The 25,478-nt window shown below is 41.3% G+C and overlaps 1 protein-coding gene across 1 annotated transcript; it reads left to right on the forward strand.

The window, feature by feature from the left end:
• The first annotated feature begins 3,583 nt into the window (after positions 1 to 3,583).
• LOC127123422 (uncharacterized) lies at positions 3,584 to 25,478 on the forward strand. The gene is made up of 5 exons (XM_051053641.1): positions 3,584 to 3,811; positions 4,074 to 4,310; positions 4,378 to 4,653; positions 4,741 to 5,433; positions 25,041 to 25,478. Exons 1-5 carry the CDS (start codon positions 3,584 to 3,586, stop codon positions 25,476 to 25,478), a joined length of 1,872 nt encoding a protein of 623 aa, XP_050909598.1.

Consider the following 25,478-nt stretch of genomic DNA (forward strand, 5'->3'; position numbering starts at 1 on the left):
TTTATGTATTATTTTAATTCCAAAAAATACCAAAAATATGTTTGACCCTTCTTGACTTCTAATCTTCATTTCACTGTTGTTTACCATTGGTTGATGTTGATTCCATTCACATTTGATCATTGTGTTTTTGTTATGTCATTTGAATTTCCATTTTGTACATTCAATCTTCATCTCTCATCTTCTTCTTTTTCTTTTGACCAATGAGTTAATGATTTGTGGTTAGCCTTGACATATGAGAGGTTTAACCTTCTTTGATCCAAATCAAATTCAACTTGATCAAAGATCAAGTGAATTGCTTTGTGTACAAGATAGGTTGCTTCTTGGTCAAGCAAAAAACCTAAAATCCATACAAGGTTATTATTCTTTTCTTTTGGCATGGCAAGTTGTAGGAGCTTGGCTTACTAGTCATGATCTCTAACTTGTGTTTATTTGCCTATAGTTTTATTGACCGATCTCAGATAGGTGTGACTACTACATTAGTCCACTTACGATTGCTTAACATAGCGCTAAATTTCTTTATGGCACACTAACATTAACTACTAACATTAACTTTAATTCAAGCATTTAATTCTTGCAATTTTCTTTAATGCAATTTAATTTGTTGCTCATTTATTCATATAGCTGTTTACTAGTGATTTCTGATAAAAAACAGCTAGTCTTCCAATATTATATATTTTTGGTAACTTGCAGGATCAACTAGATTGATCCTAGGACATGTGTCTCAAGAATTATTATTACGGTGATTTGACTCATGGTTAAGTTTGTTTCTGGTTTATGAACAACGAAAAGTGTTTTGACAATAATTCTAAACGAAGTTTATGACTCTATGAATAAAGAGTAAATGACGATAACTTTGTAGGAAAATGTGTTTAAAGATGACGAAAGTACTTGGAAAAAATGAAGATAAGTGACTTGAAGTAAATGTTTTAAGTTTTGAGAAAGTACTGGAAATGAAAACTTGGCGAAATGTAAATGCAAAGGTAAAAATGATGATAGAAATACTGAAAATAAGGGCAATTCGAAAAAAGAAACAGACAGTGAATAATTTTAACTTAAATAACTTACATGAAATAGATAACATGAACGAAATTTGTGGTGTTCTTCATACATCCATTTTCAGCATAAAACTCTTTTCTCTAGCTCCGGTACTTTGAGTATTTTTGTAAATTTCTGTATATCTGTCTGAACACACTAAAATCTAAAACTAAGACCCCTATTTATAACAATTTGACCCTAACGGCCTCTACACAGATGAATGCCACGTTCGACCTTCTCAAGCGTTGCATATCTCAGATGTTTCCACGTGTTGGCCTGACGAAATTGCTTCGTTCAAATTTTAAATCTTTCCCACTTTGAAGCTTCGACTCTGTCAAAACGCCTACGTCGAAGAGAGCTTTGTGGAGATCAAAAAATCTTCCAAGTCTCAGGCTTCGACAAGAAAGATTTGTTTACCTAAGAAAAGTATTCAACAAACAGCTTCGACACATCCATTTTTTATTTATTCTCCAAAACGTAACACTTCCAAAGAACTTCAACTATTAGTCGAAATCTCCAGCTAATTGCCCCCAATAAATGTCTATTTCGAATCAATGTAGAAATGGGCATTTTTTGTAATTACCAGATTTCGACCAAAGACCTTTCATAGACCTAAAAGTCCACATTTGTCAGTTAATCATGATTAACTTTTTCAAAACGTCTCATCAAAACGTGTGGACAGTTATTTGTCATCATGAATTTCAACTTCCAAGAAAATGAACAGTAATCCCTGTACCCTTTTCTCAGAAAAACCACCACGTGGCCCACTACCCTGGTAAAGCGTAACCAGTCAGCTTCGTAGGTTGACACTATAAAAACTCACTTGTCATTTCTTTCTTTCTTTTTACGAAAATCTCCATTTTCAACCTAAGTTCATCTTCTAAAACTTCTCTGAAAACGCTTCTTCTTCCCTAAATCCCTAATCCTTCAAAATCTCCAAAAAACCCCATAACAATGTCTTCTGATAAACAGCAAAAGCAATCAAAGAACATCAAAGGTGATGGATCCTCAAAAAGTTCTGCTTCCTAGAACAATCCAACTAGCACAACCATAACTGTTGGGGATCGGGAATACATCACTGCTCCAAAATGTATGAAAGAACAGAAAGTAGTTTTTGCTTCTCAGGTAATGGTTCCTTCCTTACTTTCTGGAAATGCTTTAGGGTTTTTAGGCCCATTAGTCTCTGAAGAACATTTAAAGAAATGTGCAAAGTTTTTTCCCTGTCATCATACTACCAAACCCATAGCCAACAAAACCGTTTCCTCCAGAGATAATGAGGATCTAACCCAAAGAGAGGCTTTTCAACTTGATTTTATCACTGATAGTTTCAGACCCTTTCGGTCTTGTCCAACTCTAGACAAATCCTATCTAGCTTGGTTAACAAAAGTTGAGAAGAAGAAAGCTTCATTTTGGAAAGAATTGGGTATTTTTGACCTGATTCAGATGTCGAAGCTGGGGTTCAGTTACTGCTGGCCTTTATTATTATCCAGCCTATATTTCTGGGATAGCACATATAACACCTTTCATCTCCCTTGTGGAATGATGACTCCCACGTTTTTCGACGTAGCTGCCATCTCTGGGCTTCCTCCGACAGGAGAAACCTTCGACCCCTACCAAGACTGCAAAAACTTGATTGACTTCAACGTCAAGAACGCTTCGTTCAGTACTTACATTAATCTGTACCATGCTGATGGGGAAGAAGTTTCTAACATAGAACATATATAATTCTTAGTTCTATGGTTGTCCAAGTTCTTCTTTTGCTGTAAATCTCTACAGGTTGCAAAGAGATTTTTAACACTCGCTAACCAATTGCATGTTGGTCGAAGAGTGTGTTTAAGTGAGCTCTTATTGGCTAGTTTGTATGAAAGTCTAGGATCGGCTAGTGCCAAGTTAAAGGAGTATGAAGCTCGTACCAACTTATTATTATCTAGGCCTTATTGGCTTCTTCAATTGTGGCTCAATGGCACTTTTGAATCCTTTTTGCCAACACAAGGAAACATTGATGAAAGTGCCCCAAAGATAATAAATCGAAGCATTGAGGGCACCAGACTCCTTCAACTGACTCCAGCTGATGATGTTGACAACTTACAAACTTCCCTCACGAAATACACCTTGATGTTCTCGAAGCGTCACCATTTCTTCGATGGCTCCTTTTTCCAGTCGAACCCATGGTCCTTCCTGGTTCACTGCTTCGCTCGAAGATGCTGTGAAGAATGCCAACACAAAGATCGAAGAAATATGGCGTGCCTTTCTCCTCCCAAGGCTGCTTGTTTCTAGGATTCTTCCAGTAAAGAGCCATGTGTGTTTGTTGGCTTATCAACCTAATTTTGTCTTTCGACAATTTGGGTTATGTCAACTTATCCCTGTTTCTTTATTCAAACAAAAGTGCGAGATCTGATGTGCAGGGACTGAATGGATCGGTCGAGACATTGCAATCCACAAAGAATTCCATGAAAATTTTACTAAATTCCAATTAATAGCCTACCAACCGTCGTTCTATTCCACCAATGGTTTTGCCACTTGGTGGCCAAATTTCTATTCCAAGAATATGTTTTCTACTGCTGAAATCAAAGAACGTCTAACGAAGGCCTTTTCATCTTTGCAGGAAAATGTCCACAAGGGTAAGCTTACTCACTCTAAAGAAATCCAAGCATTCCAAAAGTACTTTGAAACTGGCTATGACCCAACGAAGCTTGTTGGAACCGTTTGTGACGCAACGCCAATTTTAAAAGAAAAATTTGAAAAGAAAATTGCCAAAAGAAAATCTCTCAAAGCTGTATAACCTGAATTGAAATATGATTTGGCCTTTGAGTGCGAACCACCCAAATTTCCAAATTTACCCAGTGCAGATTTTGCTTTTGTCATATTTCCCCCTTACCCAAACTGGTTCACATGTGGGAACATTTTTAACATACTAAAAAATGACCAACAAAAACCTGCAAAAAGAGTAGTTGCAACCAAACATAACTTAGATAGTTTCAAAGGCTTTCTTCACTTCGACTTTGCTGCAGTGAGAATTACTTCTCCGACATGTGAAGGTGTGGAATGTTTGGATTTCTTGGTTTTACAACTCCCTTTCGTCTTTTTGCAAATCTTTTAAACATTTGCATGTTTCGACTAACTCACATCCTTCTTTAGCTGTCGAAAGGAAGGTGGCGAAGAAAGAGAAGCCTGTGGCGAAGGCTAGTTCAAATACTGCTTCTAGGCCAACTACCTCTTCAAGCCAGGGAGTGCCTTCTGGTGCTGCTCCAGAAAAAACGAAGAAGAGTTCAAAGGTATTACATCAAGTAACTTCTTTGTCTCTTTCGTATTTTTCTAACTATTTATAATTTTCTTTTTCAGGGTAGTGGCAAGCCTCCTTTGACGTCCAAGAAAAGAAAATTCTCCACTGCTAATGTCATTCTTGTCGAAGACGATGAAGAAGATACTCCTCCAACTCCACTCAAGAAAAAGCAGAAAAAGAATAAGGCAACAGTTTCCCCTTCCCAAACAAATAAACAACAAGGTGTCGAAACCAACATTCTCCCTCCTCTTCTAAAGAAAACTCCACCCCAGCCCTCTGGTGGCGAAGCATTGGAGCACATTGGGAGCAATGCCTCCGATCCTGAGCCTCAACAGGTATACTTCTACCTTGAGTGTTTTATCTTTCGACAAACTCATACTTTATTCTAACACTTTGTTTTTATTCTAACACTTTGTTTTCAGGACAAAGCCACCACTCCCCTCATTTCTACCGCCAATCAGAGTGATCCTTCGAGCGGCATGAATCCATCTCCTCCTCCGAAAATCAGCGGTGCTGTCCAAAACAAAGGATCTTCGACTAGAGCTCAAAATCTCGAAGCAGATAACGCCCAGAACGAAGAAGAAACCTCTTCTCCTGGTGAAGATGGTAAAAGAGATTCGAAGCACGTTGACGAGAAGGACTCAACAGGGAAAGAAGATTCTGAGGATACTCCTAGTAATTCTCCTACAAGAGTTGTGTTCCCTTCAGATGATGCTGATGAGGATGATCAGGATTCTGATGAGATTGAGGGGTATTTTCAGGAAGATGAAGACATGAATGCGGGAGAAGCTGATACTGAAGGAAATAAAACTGGAATTGGTGATGCCAACGTCGAGACGGTCCCAAATCCAATTAAAGTTCGACGATCCATCACTCAGACTTCACCTATATCACTTACTAAGGAGGAGAAAAAAGATTTAAAACAAAATGATCCCCTCAAGTATGTGAGGTTAATGATGGCTCAAAGAGAGTCTTCTTTAGAGCAAAGTATTTCTGGAGCTTCGACCCATTCCGGTGCTAGTGCAAACGAAGCATCACATGACGAACTCCTTCAGCAGGTGAAGAAGACAGTTTTTGATGTAGATCTCTTTGAAGAATTAAGGAATAATGTGGGAGTGAGCTTTAGCATAAAGAAGCTGATAAGCAAGATTAACATCACTGCTTGCCCCACTGATATAGCTGTCGCATTACGCGAAAAACCGGCGGGAAAAGAAAGAAACAACAGAGCCGCCACCGTGCGTTATTTATCCCAAAAGAGGGAAAGGAAACGCTCGAAGTAAACCTAGGAAAGAACATGGTCTCGCGACCAAAGAGGATGGGTTCGGGAGTCGGTTATGCGAAGGGAAGGTGTTAGGCACCCTACGCATCCGTAGTACTCTACGGGATCCACGCACAAAAGGAAAGAATATGGTTGCTAAAACACTGCTCAAACTCACACACACTGGCTGAAAGAAACGAAAGAGACTGACTGAAACTGACTCGGCGGGATGTCGCATCCTGGGCCTACTTAGTCTATCAGGCATAGACATCAGAGTCGAAGTAGTTCGGACTTGGGAAACGACACATGCTCGCTAGGATATCGCATCCTATGCATACGTATCTTCTCGGACGAGAGAAGAATCAGAGCATTCGTAGCTCGGCTGACACGCACACAAACAAACAGGACACGCACAGGAAAACGTGGAGCCCGACTGCCAATCACTGGACTTATGTCAGCATCCGAACCTAAACACACGCACACTGGAACCCAAATGCCACTCGATGGACTTACATCGGCTTCCAAGCACACAACAACACAACAAGTTAATAGGGAGTCGGGGACTCAGTCTATAACTGTCAAACACACACAAACAGACAGACAGCAAATGCTAAGGAGTCGCGGACTCGAGCCTAGCAAAGGTCAGACAACACACACAAAAGAGAGAAAAGGGCGCCCGGAGAGATCGGCTCAATCTCCTGCCTACATACTTCATCTGGTGTGAAGATCAGGGCGATGTAGTTCCCCTACGCAGGGACAAAGGTTCTAGCCTAACCAGATAACAGAGGGAGACACAACTCTAGGGAGACTACGACTCGAGCCTAGATGTTGTCATGCAAAATCAACCCTAAGTTAAGGTTTCTAGCTAAATGGCACAAGGGCCAACCTATCCTAGACAAGGCTTGCACAGGAAGCAAGGGTCTCGATTGCAACTAGGGCAAGAGAAAAGGGAGGTCTCAATCGCAACGAGGGCGAGAGAAAAGAAGAGATCTCAATCACACAGGGGTGAGAGAAAAGAACTAGTGTTAGTGGTTAGTCAAACTCGGCAAGACATCGCGTCTCGTGCCTACGTATCTCATCTGAACATGAGAATCAGAGTTGCCGTAGTTCGGCCGAACAACTCTAAGCATGGCTCACACAGGAGGTAAGCCACACAGACCTGACTTGCACAGGAAGCAAGTCAAGCACAACCTACCTTGCACAAGGGCAAGTCTAAGCTACACCTAAAGAGGCAAAGCAAACAGGCAATCACAATCACAAGAAGCACACTCTATATGCATACAAGAGGCTCACACAAGGGTTAGGCACTAGGGCCAATTGGAATAGGGTAAGTGTGCTCTTAACCTTGCCATTGAGAGGCTAAGGTGAAGCAGATGAAAGGATGAAGTGAGGATGAGACCTCACAGCTCTTATCCCTGGCCAGGGAGAGCTAATAGACAAATGAGCATGGGTCCAGAAAGTGGGAACCCTTCTATACTCGAAGACTCTGACACTGTACACTTTGTACAAGATCTTGGGTTTGTATCCCAATGCATCAACACACAGCAGTGTGAGCAGAGGGATGACACAACAAGAGTAGTGGGGGATAGATTGCATATCCCTACCTTCCACCAATTGCCTTACTTGAAGGACTTTTCCTGCTTGGGACAATTTTAAACACACACAAGCATGGCCTCTTAAGGAGGACTTCAGACAGTTTGCCCGGTCAAATAACAGACCGGGTCTCCAGACTACATGAAGTAAAAGAGATTATACCTCAAGCAAGTTGCTAAAAGCAAAGCAAAGCAAATTCAGAGATCTTAGGCAACTAAAGTACCTGAAAAAGTCAAAACAATCAGCAAACAGTTCAAAAGTTTAAATCAAAAGGAATTGGTAAACAGTCAACACAGATGGTCAATTGTGCAAAGCAAGACTCAAACACATGAGTCAAGCCATCTACAAAACAAAGGTTAGCTCATATGTAAGCAAATTCAATCACATTTGTATGATCTTGGAGGCATTGATGCTTAACCTGAAACAATAACTCAATGGTAAGCTCAGAAGACCACTAGGGCTAGCCTAGGGTCAAAGATGAAAGAAAAAGTCAAAACAGCAAAGAAAAGTCAACCAAAGTCAAGGTCAAACATTTAAGAAGCTATCTCAATTGGATCCACAATCACATCATGCATCATCATCAACTTATAAGCAAAAGAAGGCAAGGCATGGCAAATGAAAGCACAAAAAAGTCAACAGAATGACTTGCATCAAAAGTCAACTCAAACAATTTCAAAAATCACCAAATAAATCACACTCATTCCTAACATCTAGCATGGCAAGCATGTCAAATTTCATGGCATTTGGATGAGAGGAAGGCAGTCAATTAAAATCAAGAAGTCAAACCAAATTCAAGCATGCACAATGAAGGTCAACAAACATGGGTCAACTTCAAAAAACCATATCAAATTGAAAACAGATGAGAAATGAACGAGATTAACACCAATGCAAAGCTCAAGATGTCTAGTTATCACATATGAAATTTCATGGTCATACAATAAGATATGAGAATTTCACAAAGGATTTGGCAATATGTATCACATAAAGTCAACAACTGACTAGGCAGGGAAGAAAATTCTCAAATAAATTGGAAACAGCATGGTTAATTCCAAGAAAATTCATACACAAACTAGACATGTAAGAGATCATTCATGCAACATTTGGGGTCAATTGGATGTAAGGAAGCATGTGAACAAAAATTGAGAAAATGCAAATCATTCATGTAGCACTAAATGTAACACTTAACTTCAAAAAATCGAAGCTCACACACCACATATGATAAATGCACAAACTTTATACCACAATGAAGGTGAATGTGTCTAATTTCATCACAAAAAATTTCAAGCTCAAAGGATGCATCATCATAATTTTACAAAAGAAATGGCCAAGGGTGTCAAATGTGCATACATGTCAAGAGATCAATTATCAATTAAAATCCAGCCAGTGAAAAATTAATTAAAAATCAAAATCAAATACTAGACACTCTTGTGAACATGATGGAAAAAAATTCATAATTTTTGGAGTTGAAATGAAGTAAATATGAATTATGGAAGTTAAGTGCAAATTGGATGAAAACATGAACAAAAGCATGGTCAAACAAGAGTCAGCATGGCAATTTTGTAATTCAGCATCTCATTTATCAAAACTCTGCGTTTCACACGGCCAAACGAAATAACCTGATTGGCTCTCCCTCAATGGAACAGTAGCAAGGCCAATGAATGTTCAAGTTCTGGGTTTTAAAACTCAGGGTTTATGCACTAGGGTTTAATCAGCATGGCAACTCATGTAACTTCATGCAATCGATCAAAATGAAGTCCAACAAAAAAACACAAACAGCAGGGCATTGGTTCAGTAGGCTCATGCAACATATAAGCAAACAATAAACCAACATATTCATGAATAAAACTGGGCAGACGTGCAGGATTCAAACAGGGTATCATCACCATCATTCAAACATGAGCAAAATCGAATCGCCCAGAAATCAAAATTAAACATGGCAATAGCATCTATCAACAATAAGCATCACATATCCAGTAATCAAAAACATTAAAGCAAGCTCACACAAAAGAAATCAATGGAAACAAGTTTGAACATGAAGATGTAAATGCAGATTTCTCACACGTCTCTTAATCATTTCAAGCAAGGCATAGTTTAAATGAACCAGCATTCAAAAATCTTCAGTAAACATGGCATAACTTTGAAGAATAAAGGATTCGAAAAAATACCATGTTTGAAGCACAGCTGAGTTGCAATGAAGTTTTGGCTACTTTGGCTCGAAACAGGTATTCTCTAGGCCTTGAAATGATGACTGATGAAGCTATTTCCACTCAAGGATGCACAAGCTAGCTTGAAACGATTTCTGCCATTGAAGGGTGCCTTGAAGATGCAGTGCTCAAAAGGGAGTTCCAGTTGGGAAATGGTAGTGGAAATGAGCTTGGAATGGTGCTTGGATGGTGAAGCAATGAAGAGATGCTCGGGTTCTTTGAAGGGTTGGTCAGAAATCCCAAATGTGCAAAATTGCAAGATGAGAGAAAGGGAGTGTTTTGATCGTGTATGGCTGCTGCTTAGGGTTTGAAACTGTCAGAAAAACACTTTATATATGCTGTTTAAAGTCCCTTAATCAAATGGTAATCTGGTTTTACTTAAATCAAACCAAATGCAAATTGCTAAGTTGTGCATATGTGAGTATGGAGGTGTGAGTTTGGCACGAGAATGGGCCTTAGCCAAGCTGCTACTGACCCTTAATCCATCTGTTTTATGTTTGTTCAATGAATGGTTAACTTGTTTTCACTTAATGAAACCATTTGCCAAAGTTACCAATTTTGCACCCTTGGCCAAAATGGTGGTATGATGATATCATGAGCACAAATTTTGACTTGAGACATGTTGCAAATATGATATGGAACAAATCCCAATTGGCCAAAGTGAGAAATAATCAAAAAATCAAAAAGTCAAAGGTTGGTCAAACTTGATTTTTAAATGGAAAAGGTCAAAAAATGCCATTTTGATTGGCAAGGTTTTGGTATATGATGTTTACATTTTTGGAAAGAGGAGGAAAAATGTGGTTTGTAGGAAAAAACCCCACCAAATTTGGCCTTATGGTTTGAGAGATATGGCCCTTTGAAGTTCACAAATTTTTGAAATTGAATTGATCATATCTTGACAAACATACATGGGAATTGAGAGTTCTTGGACTTTTTGGAAATGGGAGAACAAGATCTTCAACTTTCATGTTGGGCAAAAATTCATTTGGAGCTTGTATCATGATGCAAGTTTAAGATCAAGAAGTTTCCATTTTTGGCAGTTAAAATTACAGGTCCACTTTCTATTTTTGGAAATTTTCTGATTGGCTTCAAATTCTTCCATGATGTTGATTGCCATGACATATAAGGCCTATTGGGACATGAACAAGCTCTCTCAAACCAAATCCATCCATCAAATCCACAAAATCAACCACAGTTGACCAACTTTGACTTTCTAGGGTTTCTGACTGTCTGTGCATGAACTGGTGGCTTCTGAGCATCCAATCCTTGACTTGAACACTTCAAATGGACCTCCAAGTCATGTGAACTTGTTGGACAAACCCTAAGGCCTTGGCTCCTTGAGAAACACCCTTGCTTGATTGGTTGACTGATCTCCTGATCAGTTTGACCTAACTCTTTGCTTGCTTGCTCTTGAGGCAACTGGGGACAATGCAAATGCTATGCAATGGATCATGATATGCTATGACCTAATATGAGATGGTATGTACAATGATAGGTGCAAATTTGAGGTGCTACAGCTGCCCCTATTCAATCAGCTGGGAACCCGAACGGATGATAGCAGTGGCTGTCAGACTTTCAGGGTAAACAGGGATTGAATACAAAAGAACCGTAGAAATTTGCACCGACTGGATATAATACAGGAATGCCTGTTAGGATCGGCAAAGAAACAGTCTTGAAAGAACAATCCGCCTGGAACGGAAAAGAAATCGGCCTGAATACCGAAACAGAAACGTCGACCTGGATACCAAAATAAATGGTAACACAGGGATAACCATGGCTTGAGCGCCGTAAGTACATCGACCTGATCGTCGGAAACTTCTTCGGTCTGAATACCGGCAAAGTTGGCCTGAGTGCCAAAGCGTGAATTGGTTTGTGTTCCAAAACACTCAACATCCTGAAGAGGGCTAGAAAAGCAGTCTTGTTAAAGGATGGACATTCGATTCCACAAGAAATACGAATCTTACTCGACTGGGGAGGACGACTTCGACCCAAGAGCGCATGAGACATATTATCTATAGCCGTCAGAATGTAGATAATAACCTCGCATGAAAGATTATCCATAACCGGGTTGTAGGTTGTTAAATGAATAATCGACCGAAAACATCCTGAAGAGAGCAAAGGCAAACTTGTTAAAGGATGAACATCCGATTCCACAGGGAATACGAATCTTACTCTGCTGGTGATAACAATCGAAAGATTGACCAAAGAGTGCATGAGATATATTATCTATAGCCGTCAAAACGTAGATAATAACCTCGCATGGAAGATTATCCATAACCGGGTTGTAGGTTGTTAGATGGATAAACGACCGAAAACATCCTGAAGAGAGCAAAGGCAAACTTGTTAAAGGATGAACATCCGATTCCACAGGGAATACGAATCTTACTCTGCTGGTGATAACAATCGAAAGATTGACCAAAGAGTGCATGAGATATATTATCTATAGCCGTCAGAATGTAGATAATAACCTCGCATGGAAGATTATCCATAACCGGGTTGTAGGTTGTTAGATGGATAAACGACCGAAAACATCCTGAAGAGAGCAAAGGCAAACTTGTTAAAGGATGAACATCCGATTCCACAGGGAATACGAATCTTACTCTGCTGGTGATAACAATCGAAAGATTGACCAAAGAGTGCATGAGATATATTATCTATAGCCGTCAAAACGTAGATAATAACCTCGCATGGAAGATTATCCATAACCGGGTTGTAGGTTGTTAGATGGATAAACGACCGAAAGGAAAGGCATCTGGGTACCAGACTAGGTATGCAAAAGATGACCAATCAAAAGAGGATAAAGTTGCTAACTCGGAGCAAGTATCCAAAAAGAAAGTGAAGACCCAATGGGGACAATACTGCTTGATCAAGGCAAGTATCCAAAGGGGACAAGACCATTAATACCACAAAGAGGGGATTACATCTACCGGTTAGTGGGCAGAAAACCACGGAAAAGTAACCAGTCATCATCGGGATGAGCACACAGGGTTAAATCCAACAAGGGGATGAACGTGGGATTTTACAACTACCAGCTTGTGGGTAGAAAACCACAAAGATAAGACTTACAACTACCGGTTCGTAGGTAGAAGCCAACAAACGGTCTGCTGAGAGACAAAGTGAGAAAAGGATTTACAACTACCGGGTAGTGGGTAGAAGACCGTAAAGAAAGGACTTACAGCTACCGGTTCGTAGGTAGAGGCCAACAAATTCCACTGAGGATAAGATGAACGAGTGCCGGTTAGTGAGCGACTATTCATTTATGCCCCAGGGAAGCACAAGAGACAGTCAACGGGGAGCCAATTTAGGATCGATCCAAAAAGGCAGACTGGAACAAGACTCATCCTAATGAGGAAAGAACTCAATAGGGGAAACCCATCCCGTGTAGGGAGGGAACGAAAACAACCGTCATCCACGAGGATGTATCTCAGTGGGGAAATGTCAGGAAAGGATAGACACTTTCTGCTTAAGGGGTAGACTCTACATGGAGAGATCAGACACACCCATATCTGCTTAAGGAAAAATCTACTGGAGAGATTCTGTATCGCCAAATAGCAGGAGGCAAACATCAACAGATACACGGCAACAGCTGCAACATGAGTACCTGAATGTTATGATTATGCATGTATGCATTATACCTAAAATGTATGATGAATGTTGACAAACAGACATGTTCAACACGCAGGTCCGGGGATCAACCACCCTAAGCCACCAGATCTCTGATGAGAAATACAAAGGTATTGATAAAGCTCATCATGCCAACAACTCCGCTAGGGGATCCATCTGAGGACATGATGGAGCACTGGGATGTCAATCCACCAAATACCGAATCTTCAAAGAAAAGCACCCATGCTGGTGGAGAGGAAGACTGCCCTGCTGGAGAGGCGAAAGTTGAAGTCTTCAGTAAACACTCTGCTAGGGGAGCTGTCCCACAATAATGTCCGAAACAGCAAACTTGCTGGGGATGCCCCACGGTAGGGCTCAAACAGCACTCTACTGGGGATGCCCCACAATAGAGCTAACAAGGATTTGGAGGAAGAATCTGTACTGCCGGGAATATGAAGATGAACAACTTCAAACAACACTGCATCGGGCAACTTCACTGAGGAGAGACCATACGAGGTTCTGCAGGACAAAGATACAGTCATGCTCGAGATACGAACAAATGTCTTACCTGCTGGTAATCATACCACCCCCGGGAGAGCACTGTGGGTCTCCTAAGTATTCTTCCATCATTGTGAAGGTTCACTTTGTTTAAGAACAATTTTTTTTGTGAAAATTTTTTTGTTTATTTTGAAAACAATGATACTTTATCAATTAAAACATGCAAAACATTTGTTGAGTTGAAACAAATAAGAGTGCAAATAAACGGATAAAAGCTCGAATTGACGTGATGGGATGGTAGTCTGCAAAGGGCGAGACCCCATAGATCTGTACAAGTTTGAAATCGGTGATATATATTGGAGAGGGCTACATTGAACATAATGACCTTTCCTCTACCATTCTAAATTTTCGATGTATTCAAAACTTCAGTCGACGACGAATCGAGAATCCCTGACGGATGACGGATATAGAGCACAGTCTTGTCAAGATGCAGTTACTTGCCAAATCCCTAATTTTTGCCTAGATTGCCCCAGTGTGAGGTGATCAATCTAGCGGGATGTAATTTCTTTCTTTTTTTTTTCAATGTCTCTAACTTTTGCCTGGATCGCCCTTTCGGGTTTTCAATCCACCGAGACGCTCCTTTTTGCCTAAGTCGCCCTTTGGGGTGTTCGACTTATCGAGCTTTTGCTTTTCTTGTTTTTTTGTTTAGGCGAAGTATTTCTTGACTGCATCTGGATTCACAGGACGAGTGAACTTCTTCATCCATTATTGTAAGTGTCTGAAAATCGCCTGCAAAGGCTCTCTTGACAACGTACGGACGTTCATAGCTTGTAGAGTTCACTTGCCCCTGGAATCGGGTACGAAAGACAAGACTTTCTTGAGCATAAGGTTCCTCGGAACACACGAGGCTTGACCTTCTTGTTGAATGCTTTTTCACTCTCTGCTGATATGACTGACCATGACACATGGCAGTTGATCTCTTGTTTTTGCTTGAATTCAGCATCAGTCAACTTGGGACTTTGAGGGTGCTATTTCTCTTTTGTTTTTTCTTTCTTTTTCTTTCTTTTGATTTGCTTTTGGTTTTTTTTTTTTGATTTGGATTTCTTTTGATTTGGTTTTGCACCCTCCTCTTTCTTTTTTCTTTTTTTTTCTCTTTTTTGATAATGCCCCAGTTGGCTGTTCTGCTGATTCTCGAGATGCAGCTGAGTGATCTTCTTTTCTTGCTCAAGAAGTCGGGAAATCTCGTCGGGAATCCCTTCAACATCATCTTCGTCCGCTTCGAATACAGGGAATTCAAAATTGGGAGATGACGTCCGATCATTATGTTCAATGGGTTTGAGAAACAACCTGCATAATGATTTAGAGATGCAAAGCTTTTTGAAAAACAAACAAGACAATCGTTATGCAGATGAAAAGATTGCTTTTATTCTTGTTTTTTAAGGTTTTTTGTGATCACCCATTTCATGCAAAAAGCGAAAAGGGAAAACAAATGGAAAAACAAATGTTTAACATGAATTTATTTGAATGAAAATATCATTGCACAAAATGTTGCCAACAATGCCATCACTTCTCCTTTTGGCGTGGGAGAAGGGTTTTTAAACAAGGTGATTATTACTCTGACTTATGAACAAACTGTAGGAAAGCCCACAGTGACCCAATTGTGATAGATCCCACCGGGGACGACAACTGTCAATATCTTTTGCATCAGCAGCTTCCGCTTTCCGAACAACCCTTCTGAAGAAAAGTCGGCGCCAGCCCAGGACTTGTTATCTTCAAACTTGATTAGCACGGGGACCTAAGTCTTCCAAAATCAGAATACCTGACCTCACAAGGTCTTGAACCTTCATCTTCAGCTGAAAGCAGCTATCCACATCATGACCAGGAGCACCCGAATGATACACACAATGCTGTTCAGGCCTATACCACCACCGAGGGTTGACGGGTATGGGCGGCGGGTCTCTGGGAGTAATCAAGTTTCGCTCTATCAGAGTGGGATACAGTTCGGCGTAGGACATGGGGATTGGATCAAAAATGATCTTCTTCCTCTCATTACTTGTACCAGCTTGATTGTCAATGGGAGACTGGTAAGCCTGCTGCTGAGGATGACGTTGTGGAGTCTGATACTGCTGAGTTGGTCTTCTCTGCTGTTGTTGAGTTTGAGTTGCTGGAATAGTCACAGCAGCAACTTGCCGATATGGTCCTCTATTTGCACTCCTTCGACGGTGCACAGCATTTGTCTCACCCTCTCCCCTTCTGGGTGCCCGAGAGGATGGCTTTTTAGAATTGGACGAGTTTGAAGAGCCAGGATCTTGTATCCTTCCTGCTTTGATAAGGCTCTCAGTTCTTTCTCCACAGACGACAATATCTGAAAAGCTACTGAACGGGCAACTTCCCAAACGATCCATGAACACACCTTGCAGGGTTCCAATGAACATGTCAGTCAGCTCTCTCTCCAACATCGGAGGTTGCACTCTTGCGGCTAGTTCACGCCACCTCTGGGCATACTCTTTGAAACTCTCCTTATCTTTCTGATACAAGCTCTGTAACTGAGTTCGGCTTGGCGCCATGTCCATGTTGTGCTTGTATTGCCTCAGAAAGGCCTCACCCAAATCTTTCCAGCTTCTGACTGATTCTCGCTTCAGATCCATGTACCAATACAAAGATGCCCCAGATAGACTATCTTGGAAAAAGTACATCCACATTTTCTCATCGTCAGTGTAGGCAGAGATCTTCCTGAAGTACGCCTGCACATGGGTGCGAGGACAGGAAGTGCCATTGTACTTGTCGAATGAGGGTGCCTTGAACTTGTAGGGGATCTTCAACCCTTCCACCAGACCCATGTCGGTCACATCAAACCCAAGGGAGTTTTGGCATTCCATGGCTCGGACTTTCTCAGCAAGAGCATCCACTTTTCTGTCCCTCTCTTCGGTTTTCACAACATCATAGTCCTCACTGAGGAGAGTAAACGTGTCCTCTTGTTTGTCAACGGGTGAAGCAGGACGACGAACTGGAATCCGGGTAGCTCTGACATTGACCTCTGCAGCAAGAGGCTGTCCATTGATTCTTATTCCTCTCAACTCTTCCCCGACGGCGTAGTCGTTAGTGGGAGCAGCAACATTGATAGTCTCATGAGCGGGTGCAGCAACAGGCGAAGCACGGTTGGATGTTGGAATCACAACTTCCTGTCTCTGGGCTAAGGCACGCAGCTCCTCTTGCCCCTGAACGACCCCTTGCATCATGTTCATGAATTGGGCCATGTTCGCCCTCATCTCGGCCAGCTCTGCCTGAACCTGATCCATACCTCTCTGTTGATTGAGCCTGGTTGAAAACCGGTGTGGTCTTTGATCGGCTATCCTATCTGACAAAGGAACCGGAGTGAGAAGGCAGCACAAGAACACCCGATATGTAAATGATATGAGTATGATGTTAAATGATATGCATGATGCACATGATATGCTCATTTCTCAGGCATTCAAAGAGCCTGACCCATCCTCAAAAGGTGGCAACCTGCAGCAACAAGATAAGTGAATAGATACAGGGAAAAAGAGCAACAAGAAAATCTGACATCCTTATACATACATAAGGGTAAAAGAGTCATACAACTGAATATTCGAAAACAGAGTACAAAGAAAAAGAATCCCATCCAACAAGCCTGGAGGTGATCCTTAACAAAAAAGATCCAAGAGATGGATTACACACAAATGAATCCCATCCAACAAGCCTGGAGGTGATTCTCAATAAGAAACAAACAAAGAAAAGTCTACGGCAGACGGTCTTCTGGAATGAGGGTCTTCAGGTAATGACACTGGTCTATCAACAGTGAGCATTCTGAATAATCTGGTAAAGGAGTGATCTTCTCTTTCAACTGTCTTCTCAGTTCCAAGACTTCTCCTCCAAGATACTCCTCTGACTTCTGTCTCAACTCCATCTCTTTCTTCAACTGAGTGTCCTTGTCTTTGAGTTGCTTCTCTAAATCTCTGATCTTCTTCTGATAATCAGCCTCGGCTCTCTGTAACCTCAAGCACTCCCTATGCTCTGCATCCATCAGGGATTCCATCTCCTCATATGATCTTTTCTTACCCCTTGCTCTGCTAGCATCTTCTCCTTGCACTTCCCTGAGTTGATGGGTCAAGTGCAGCTTATCAGCCTTAGCTTTATACAATTCCATCTGAGTGTCTTGCTCCTTTTCCTTCAAGCGACGACTCTCCATCAAAGCTTGCTTATAGTGCTCAGCGGGCACACTATCAGCAAGAACCAAAGGTGGTTGTTCTTGCAAAGGCTCCATCCTATCGTAGGGTAGCAGCAAAGTTTCCACTCTCTTCTTTACCCAATCAGTGTAATCGGGCATTGCAATGGCAAACTTCTTCCCTAAGACGGATCCATCCTTCGCCCCAACAGCTCTCCAGGCCTTCCCTATCTGCTCCAATCTGACAGGGTTATCCTTCTTCTCGAAATACACGCTCTCAGCTATCTCAGCTTCGAGCGGTCTTCTACTCATCACAAACCCTAGCTGGCGAAGGGAGAGAACTGGGTTATAATTGATACAGCCTTTGGTCCCTATGAGTGGCACGCTCCGGAATTCACCACAGCTCATGATAACATCCTTGACATCCATCCGGTACGACTGCCACCTAATGTCGTAGGAAGTGAGCGACATGACCCTCTGAGTCCACTTCAGAGTGCTCTGGGTATCTATAAATGGTCCACTGGCTGGCAGAAGAGACATGAACCATTTGAACAGAAGAGGTAGACAACATCTAATGGCTCCACCCTTACCATGCCTACTGTGGATGGCATAGTAAGTGTCTGCTAAGAGAGTAGGGACTGGATTCCCTCGGATAAAGATGCTGATGGCAGCAAAGTCAATGAGATTAGGCATGCTTGGGAATAGGACGATCCCATAGATCATGGCAGCAAGCTGTGCGTGAAAAACTTCCCAATTCCCCTTCTCTGCTTCATTTCTGGCAATTCTCAACAGAAACTTCAACGGCAGACCTACAACCTCCCCACAGGGCTTCCAATTCTCACCAACCTCCTCAACACTCAACCGGAGAGCTCTGGCAATTAATCTGAAATCAACCTCCTTTGGGACGTCCAAGAAGGGAGTCTGATGCTGAACTGGGACATTCATCAGAATAGAGTACTCTTCGAGAGTAGGTGCTAGCTGATAATCTTGGAATGTAAAGCATCTGAGCTCTGGGTCGTAGAACTGAAGTAGGGTCTGCAGAGGTACTGGATCCACTACTGTCTTCAGCACTGTCAGAATATCTCCATACCGTCCAACAAAACTCTTCAATCGATCATCTGTCACAAGGCTACCCAACTCAACTAGTGGAGTCAACGGCTCACGATGGAAACTGTAGGAACAGGTCTTCCGCTTCGGCTCTGAGACTGTTGCCATCTCTATCAGTAGACAAGCTCTGGAATGTACCTGAGAAATGATATGCATGCAGAGATTAGTTTTTTTTTCTTTTTTTTCAATTTTTTTTTTTTGATTGTTTTTTTTTCCAATGCGTTTCTTTTGAAAAATAAATATGCTATGATGCACATGATGCAGACTGGACTGGCTGGTTGTGCAAACTCTGACTAGGTCGAAGCTTCAGTCAAGATCAGAACATAAATCCAACTTATGGTCAAACTGATCACACTGTTGTCTGAACTAGAGTCACCAACAGAACCAAAGTCACCAACGGTACCTGTAATGAATAACCCTTCCCACTCACGGGTGTAGTCTAGGCCAGGGTAAAGCTGAGAGAAACGTAGCATAAATAACCTTTCGCAGAAATACTATCATATACACACCCGAAGTATGTAACGACAGTATCCCACCAGGGTCTGAACTGCTCGTGATATCAATGTTCCGCTAAGTGGCGCCATACCACCCGCTTCCCATGAATCACTCTATTCCTAATCATCCTAGATTTTCACTCATAGTCTGGGTATTGGACCTTTTACCTCAACTGACTCCCCCCCCACACAGAGAAAACAGACAGCCAACCAGTAATGAATAATGAATATGAATGCAAACATCAATGCACACAATCAATGCAAACAAATAAATGTACATATATACAATGAATGCAATAAAATACAACAAGCAGAAAGCAACCAAAACCCTAATCCTAGAGAGCGCTAGGAGAGACTCGCTCAGGGAAGATGGACCAGCATAGGTCAACTTCTATAGTATCCCCAGCAGAGTCGCCAGCTGTCGCATTACGCGAAAAACCGGCGGGAAAAGAAAGAAACAACAGAGCCGCCACCGTGCGTTATTTATCCCAAAAGAGGGAAAGGAAACGCTCGAAGTAAACCTAGGAAAGAACATGGTCTCGCGACCAAAGAGGATGGGTTCGGGAGTCGGTTATGCGAAGGGAAGGTGTTAGGCACCCTACGCATCCGTAGTACTCTACGGGATCCACGCACAAAAGGAAAGAATATGGTTGCTAAAACACTGCTCAAACTCACACACACTGGCTGAAAGAAACGAAAGAGACTGACTGAAACTGACTCGGCGGGATGTCGCATCCTGGGCCTACTTAGTCTATCAGGCATAGACATCAGAGTCGAAGTAGTTCGGACTGGGGAAACGACACATGCTCGCTAGGATATCGCATCCTATGCATACGTATCTTCTCGGACGAGAGAAGAATCAGAGCATTCGTAGCTCGGCTGACACGCACACAAACAAACAGGACACGCACAGGAAAACGTGGAGCCCGACTGCCAATCACTGGACTTATGTCAGCATCCGAACCTAAACACACGCACACTGGAACCCAAATGCCACTCGATGGACTTACATCGGCTTCCAAGCACACAACAACACAACAAGTTAATAGGGAGTCGGGGACTCAGTCTATAACTGTCAAACACACACAAACAGACAGACAGCAAATGCTAAGGAGTCGCGGACTCGAGCCTAGCAAAGGTCAGACAACACACACAAAAGAGAGAAAAGGGCGCCCGGAGAGATCGGCTCAATCTCCTGCCTACATACTTCATCTGGTGTGAAGATCAGGGCGATGTAGTTCCCCTACGCAGGGACAAAGGTTCTAGCCTAACCAGATAACAGAGGGAGACACAACTCTAGGGAGACTACGACTCGAGCCTAGATGTTGTCATGCAAAATCAACCCTAAGTTAAGGTTTCTAGCTAAATGGCACAAGGGCCAACCTATCCTAGACAAGGCTTGCACAGGAAGCAAGGGTCTCGATTGCAACTAGGGCAAGAGAAAAGGGAGGTCTCAATCGCAACGAGGGCGAGAGAAAAGAAGAGATCTCAATCACACAGGGTGAGAGAAAAGAACTAGTGTTAGTGGTTAGTCAAACTCGGCAAGACATCGCGTCTCGTGCCTACGTATCTCATCTGAACATGAGAATCAGAGTTGCCGTAGTTCGGCCGAACAACTCTAAGCATGGCTCACACAGGAGGTAAGCCACACAGACCTGACTTGCACAGGAAGCAAGTCAAGCACAACCTACCTTGCACAAGGGCAAGTCTAAGCTACACCTAAAGAGGCAAAGCAAACAGGCAATCACAATCACAAGAAGCACACTCTATATGCATACAAGAGGCTCACACAAGGGTTAGGCACTAGGGCCAACTGGAATAGGGTAAGTGTGCTCTTAACCTTGCCATTGAGAGGCTAAGGTGAAGCAGATGAAAGGATGAAGTGAGGATGAGACCTCACAGCTCTTATCCCTGGCTAGGGAGAGCTAATAGACAAATGAGCATGGGTCCAGAAAGTGGGAACCCTTCTATACTCGAAGACTCTGACACTGTACACTTTGTACAAGATCTTGGGTTTGTATCCCAATGCATCAACACACAGCAGTGTGAGCAGAGGGATCACACAACAAGAGTAGTGGGGGATAGATTGCATATCCCTACCTTCCACCAATTGCCTTACTTGAAGGACTTTTCCTGCTTGGGACAATTTTAAACACACACAAGCATGGCCTCTTAAGGAGGACTTCAGACAGTTTGCCCGGTCAAATAACAGACCGGGTCTCCAGACTACATGAAGTAAAAGAGATTATACCTCAAGCAAGTTGCTAAAAGCAAAGCAAAGCAAGTTCAGAGAACTTAGGCAACTAAAGTACCTGAAAAAGTCAAAACAATCAGCAAACAGTTCAAAAGTTTAAATCAAAAGGAATTGGTAAACAGTCAACATAGATGGTCAATTGTGCAAAGCAAGACTCAAACACATGAGTCAAGCCATCTACAAAACAAAGGTTAGCTCATATGTAATCAAATTCAATCACATTTGTATGATCTTGGAGGCATTGATGCTTAACCTGAAACAATAACTCAATGGTAAGCTCAGAAGACCACTAGGGCTAGCCTAGGGTCAAAGATGAAAGAAAAAGTCAAAACAGCAAAGAAAAGTCAACCAAAGTCAAGGTCAAACATTTAAGAAGCTATCTCAATTGGATCCACAATCACATCATGCATCATCATCAACTTATAAGCAAAAGAAGGCAAGGCATGGCAAATGAAAGCACAAAAAAGTCAACAGAATGACTTGCATCAAAAGTCAACTCAAACAATTTCAAAAATCACCAAATAAATCACACTCAATCCTAACATCTAGCATGGCAAGCATGTCAAATTTCATGGCATTTGGATGAGAGGAAGGCAGTCAATTAAAATCAAGAAGTCAAACCAAATTCAAGCATGCACAATGAAGGTCAACAAACATGGGTCAACTTCAAAAAATCATATCAAATTGAAAACAGATGAGAAATGAACGCGATTAACACCAATGCAAAGCTCAAGATGTCTAGTTATCACATATGAAATTTCATGGTCATACAATAAGATATGAGAATTTCACAAAGGATTTGGCAATATGTATCACATAAAGTCAACAATTGACTAGGCAGGGAAGAAAATTCTCAAATAAATTGGAAACAGCATGGTTAATTCCAAGAAAATTCATACACAAACTAGACATGTAAGAGATCATTCATGCAACATTTGGGGTCAATTGGATGTAAGGAAGCATGTGAACAAAAATTGAGAAAATGCATATCATTCATGTAGCACTAAATGTAACACTTAACTTCAAAAAATCGAAGCTCACACACCACATATGATAAATGCACAAACTTTATACCACAATGAAGGTGAATGTGTCTAATTTCATCACAAAAAATTTCAAGCTCAAAGGATGCATCATCATAATTTTACAAAAGAAATGGCCAAGGGTGTCAAATGTGCATACATGTCAAGAGATCAATTATCAATTAAAATCCAGCCAGTGAAAAATTAATTAAAAATCAAAATCAAATACTAGACACTCTTGTGAACATGATGGAAAAAAATTCATAATTTTTGGAGTTGAAATGAATTAAATATGAATTATGGAAGTTAAGTGCAAATTGGATGAAAACATGAACAAAAGCATGGTCAAACAAGAGTCAGCATGGCAATTTTGTAATTCAGCATCTCATTTATCAAAACTCTTCGTTTCACACGGCCAAACGAAATAACCTGATTGGCTCTCCCTCAATGGAACAGTAGCAAGGCCAATGAATGTTCAAGTTCTGGGTTTTAAAACTCAGGGTTTATGCACTAGGGTTTAATCAGCATGGCAACTCATGTAACTTCATGCAATCGATCAAAATGAAGTCCAACAAAAACACACAAACAGCAGGGCATTGGTTCAGTAGGCTCATGCAACATATAAGCAAACAATAAACCAACATATTCATGAATAACCTGATTGGCTCGCCCAGAAATCCAAATTAAACATGGCAATAGCATCTATCAACAATAAGCATCACATATCCAGTAATCAAAAACATTAAAGCAAGCTCACACAAAAGAAATCAATGGAAACAAGTTTGAACATGAAGATGTAAATGCAGATTTCTCACACGTCTCTTAATCATTTCAAGCAAGGCATAGTTTAAATGAACCAGCATTCAAAAATCTTCAGTAAACATGGCATAACTTTGAAGAATAAAGGATTCGAAAAAATACCATGTTTGAAGCACAGCTGAGTTGCAATGAAGTTTTGGCTACTTTGGCTCGAAACAGGTATTCTCTAGGCCTTGAAATGATGACTGATGAAGCTATTTCCACTCAAGGATGCACAAGCTAGCTTGAAACGATTTCTGCCATTGAAGGGTGCCTTGAAGATGCAGTGCTCAAAAGGGAGTTCCAGTTGGGAAATGGTAGTGGAAATGAGCTTGGAATGGTGCTTGGATGGTGAAGCAATGAAGAGATGCTCGGGTTCTTTGACGGGTTGGTCAGAAATCCCAAATGTGCAAAATTGCAAGATGAGAGAAAGGGAGTGTTTTGATCGTGTATGGCTGCTGCTTAGGGTTTGAAACTGTCAGAAAAACACTTTATATATGCTGTTTAAAGTCCCTTAATCAAATGGTAATCTGGTTTTACTTAAATCAAACCAAATGCAAATTGCTAAGTTGTGCATATGTGAGTATGGAGGTGTGAGTTTGGCACGAGAATGGGCCTTAGCCAAGCTGCTACTGACCCTTAATCCATCTGTTTTATGTTTGTTCAATGAATGGTTAACTTGTTTTCACTTAATGAAACCATTTGCCAAAGTTACCAATTTTGCACCCTTGGCCAAAATGGTGGTATGATGATATCATGAGCACAAATTTTGACTTGAGACATGTTGCAAATATGATATGGAACAAATCCCAATTGGCCAAAGTGAGAAATAATCAAAAAATCAAAAAGTCAAAGGTTGGTCAAACTTGATTTTTAAATGGAAAAGGTCAAAAAATGCCATTTTGATTGGCAAGGTTTTGGTATATGATGTTTACATTTTTGGAAAGAGGAGGAAAAATGTGGTTTGTAGGAAAAAACCCCACCAAATTTGGCCTTATGGTTTGAGAGATATGGCCCTTTGAAGTTCACAAATTTTTGAAATTGAATTGATCATATCTTGACAAACATACATGGGAATTGAGAGTTCTTGGACTTTTTGGAAATGGGAGAACAAGATCTTCAACTTTCATGTTGGGCAAAAATTCATTTGGAGCTTGTATCATGATGCAAGTTTAAGATCAAGAAGTTTCCATTTTTGGCAGTTAAAATTACAGGTCCACTTTCTATTTTTGGAAATTTTCTGATTGGCTTCAAATTCTTCCATGATGTTGATTGCCATGACATATAAGGCCTATTGGGACATGAACAAGCTCTCTCAAACCAAATCCATCCATCAAATCCACAAAATCAACCACAGTTGACCAACTTTGACTTTCTAGGGTTTCTGACTGTCTGTGCATGAACTGGTGGCTTCTGAGCATCCAATCCTTGACTTGAACACTTCAAATGGACCTCCAAGTCATGTGAACTTGTTGGACAAACCCTAAGGCCTTGGCTCCTTGAGAAACACCCTTGCTTGATTGGTTGACTGATCTCCTGATCAGTTTGACCTAACTCTTTGCTTGCTTGCTCTTGAGGCAACTGGGGACAATGCAAATGCTATGCAATGGATCATGATATGCTATGACCTAATATGAGATGGTATGTACAATGATAGGTGCAAATTTGAGGTGCTACAATAGGTGAAGCCCTTATCGACATTCAGAACCTAATTGATCAAGTTTGTGCTGAATATCATAGGGAGGTGGAAGCCAAAACCAAAATTCTATCAACTGAAAAAGCTCAAGCCACTGAGTTTGATAATTCCCTTCAAAATTCACAAGCTTCTGAGGAGTTAGCCGCTTCCAGAAAATCAGCCCAAGCAGAATTCGACACTTACACTACTTCGATACGTCTTTGGGAATCTCCGATTGCAGAATTGCAGAAGAAGATTTCTGATGCTAAGGCGAAGCAGGCTGCTATCCAAGGCTTGGATAGTACTGAAGTTGATGATCTGGCGAAGCACAGCGTGGATTATATCGAAAAGGTTATGACTATGAATGAAGATATTGCACGCCTCAGAGGTGTTCAAGCGGCTGTTCAATACAAGATTGGCTTGGCGAAGAAAAAGTATGATCGGATGAGGGCCACTATTCCTTTTTGA

Source organism: Lathyrus oleraceus, chromosome 2 (genome assembly GCF_024323335.1).
Source record: "Lathyrus oleraceus cultivar Zhongwan6 chromosome 2, CAAS_Psat_ZW6_1.0, whole genome shotgun sequence".
In the NCBI taxonomy this organism is placed as follows: domain Eukaryota; kingdom Viridiplantae; phylum Streptophyta; class Magnoliopsida; order Fabales; family Fabaceae; genus Lathyrus; species Lathyrus oleraceus.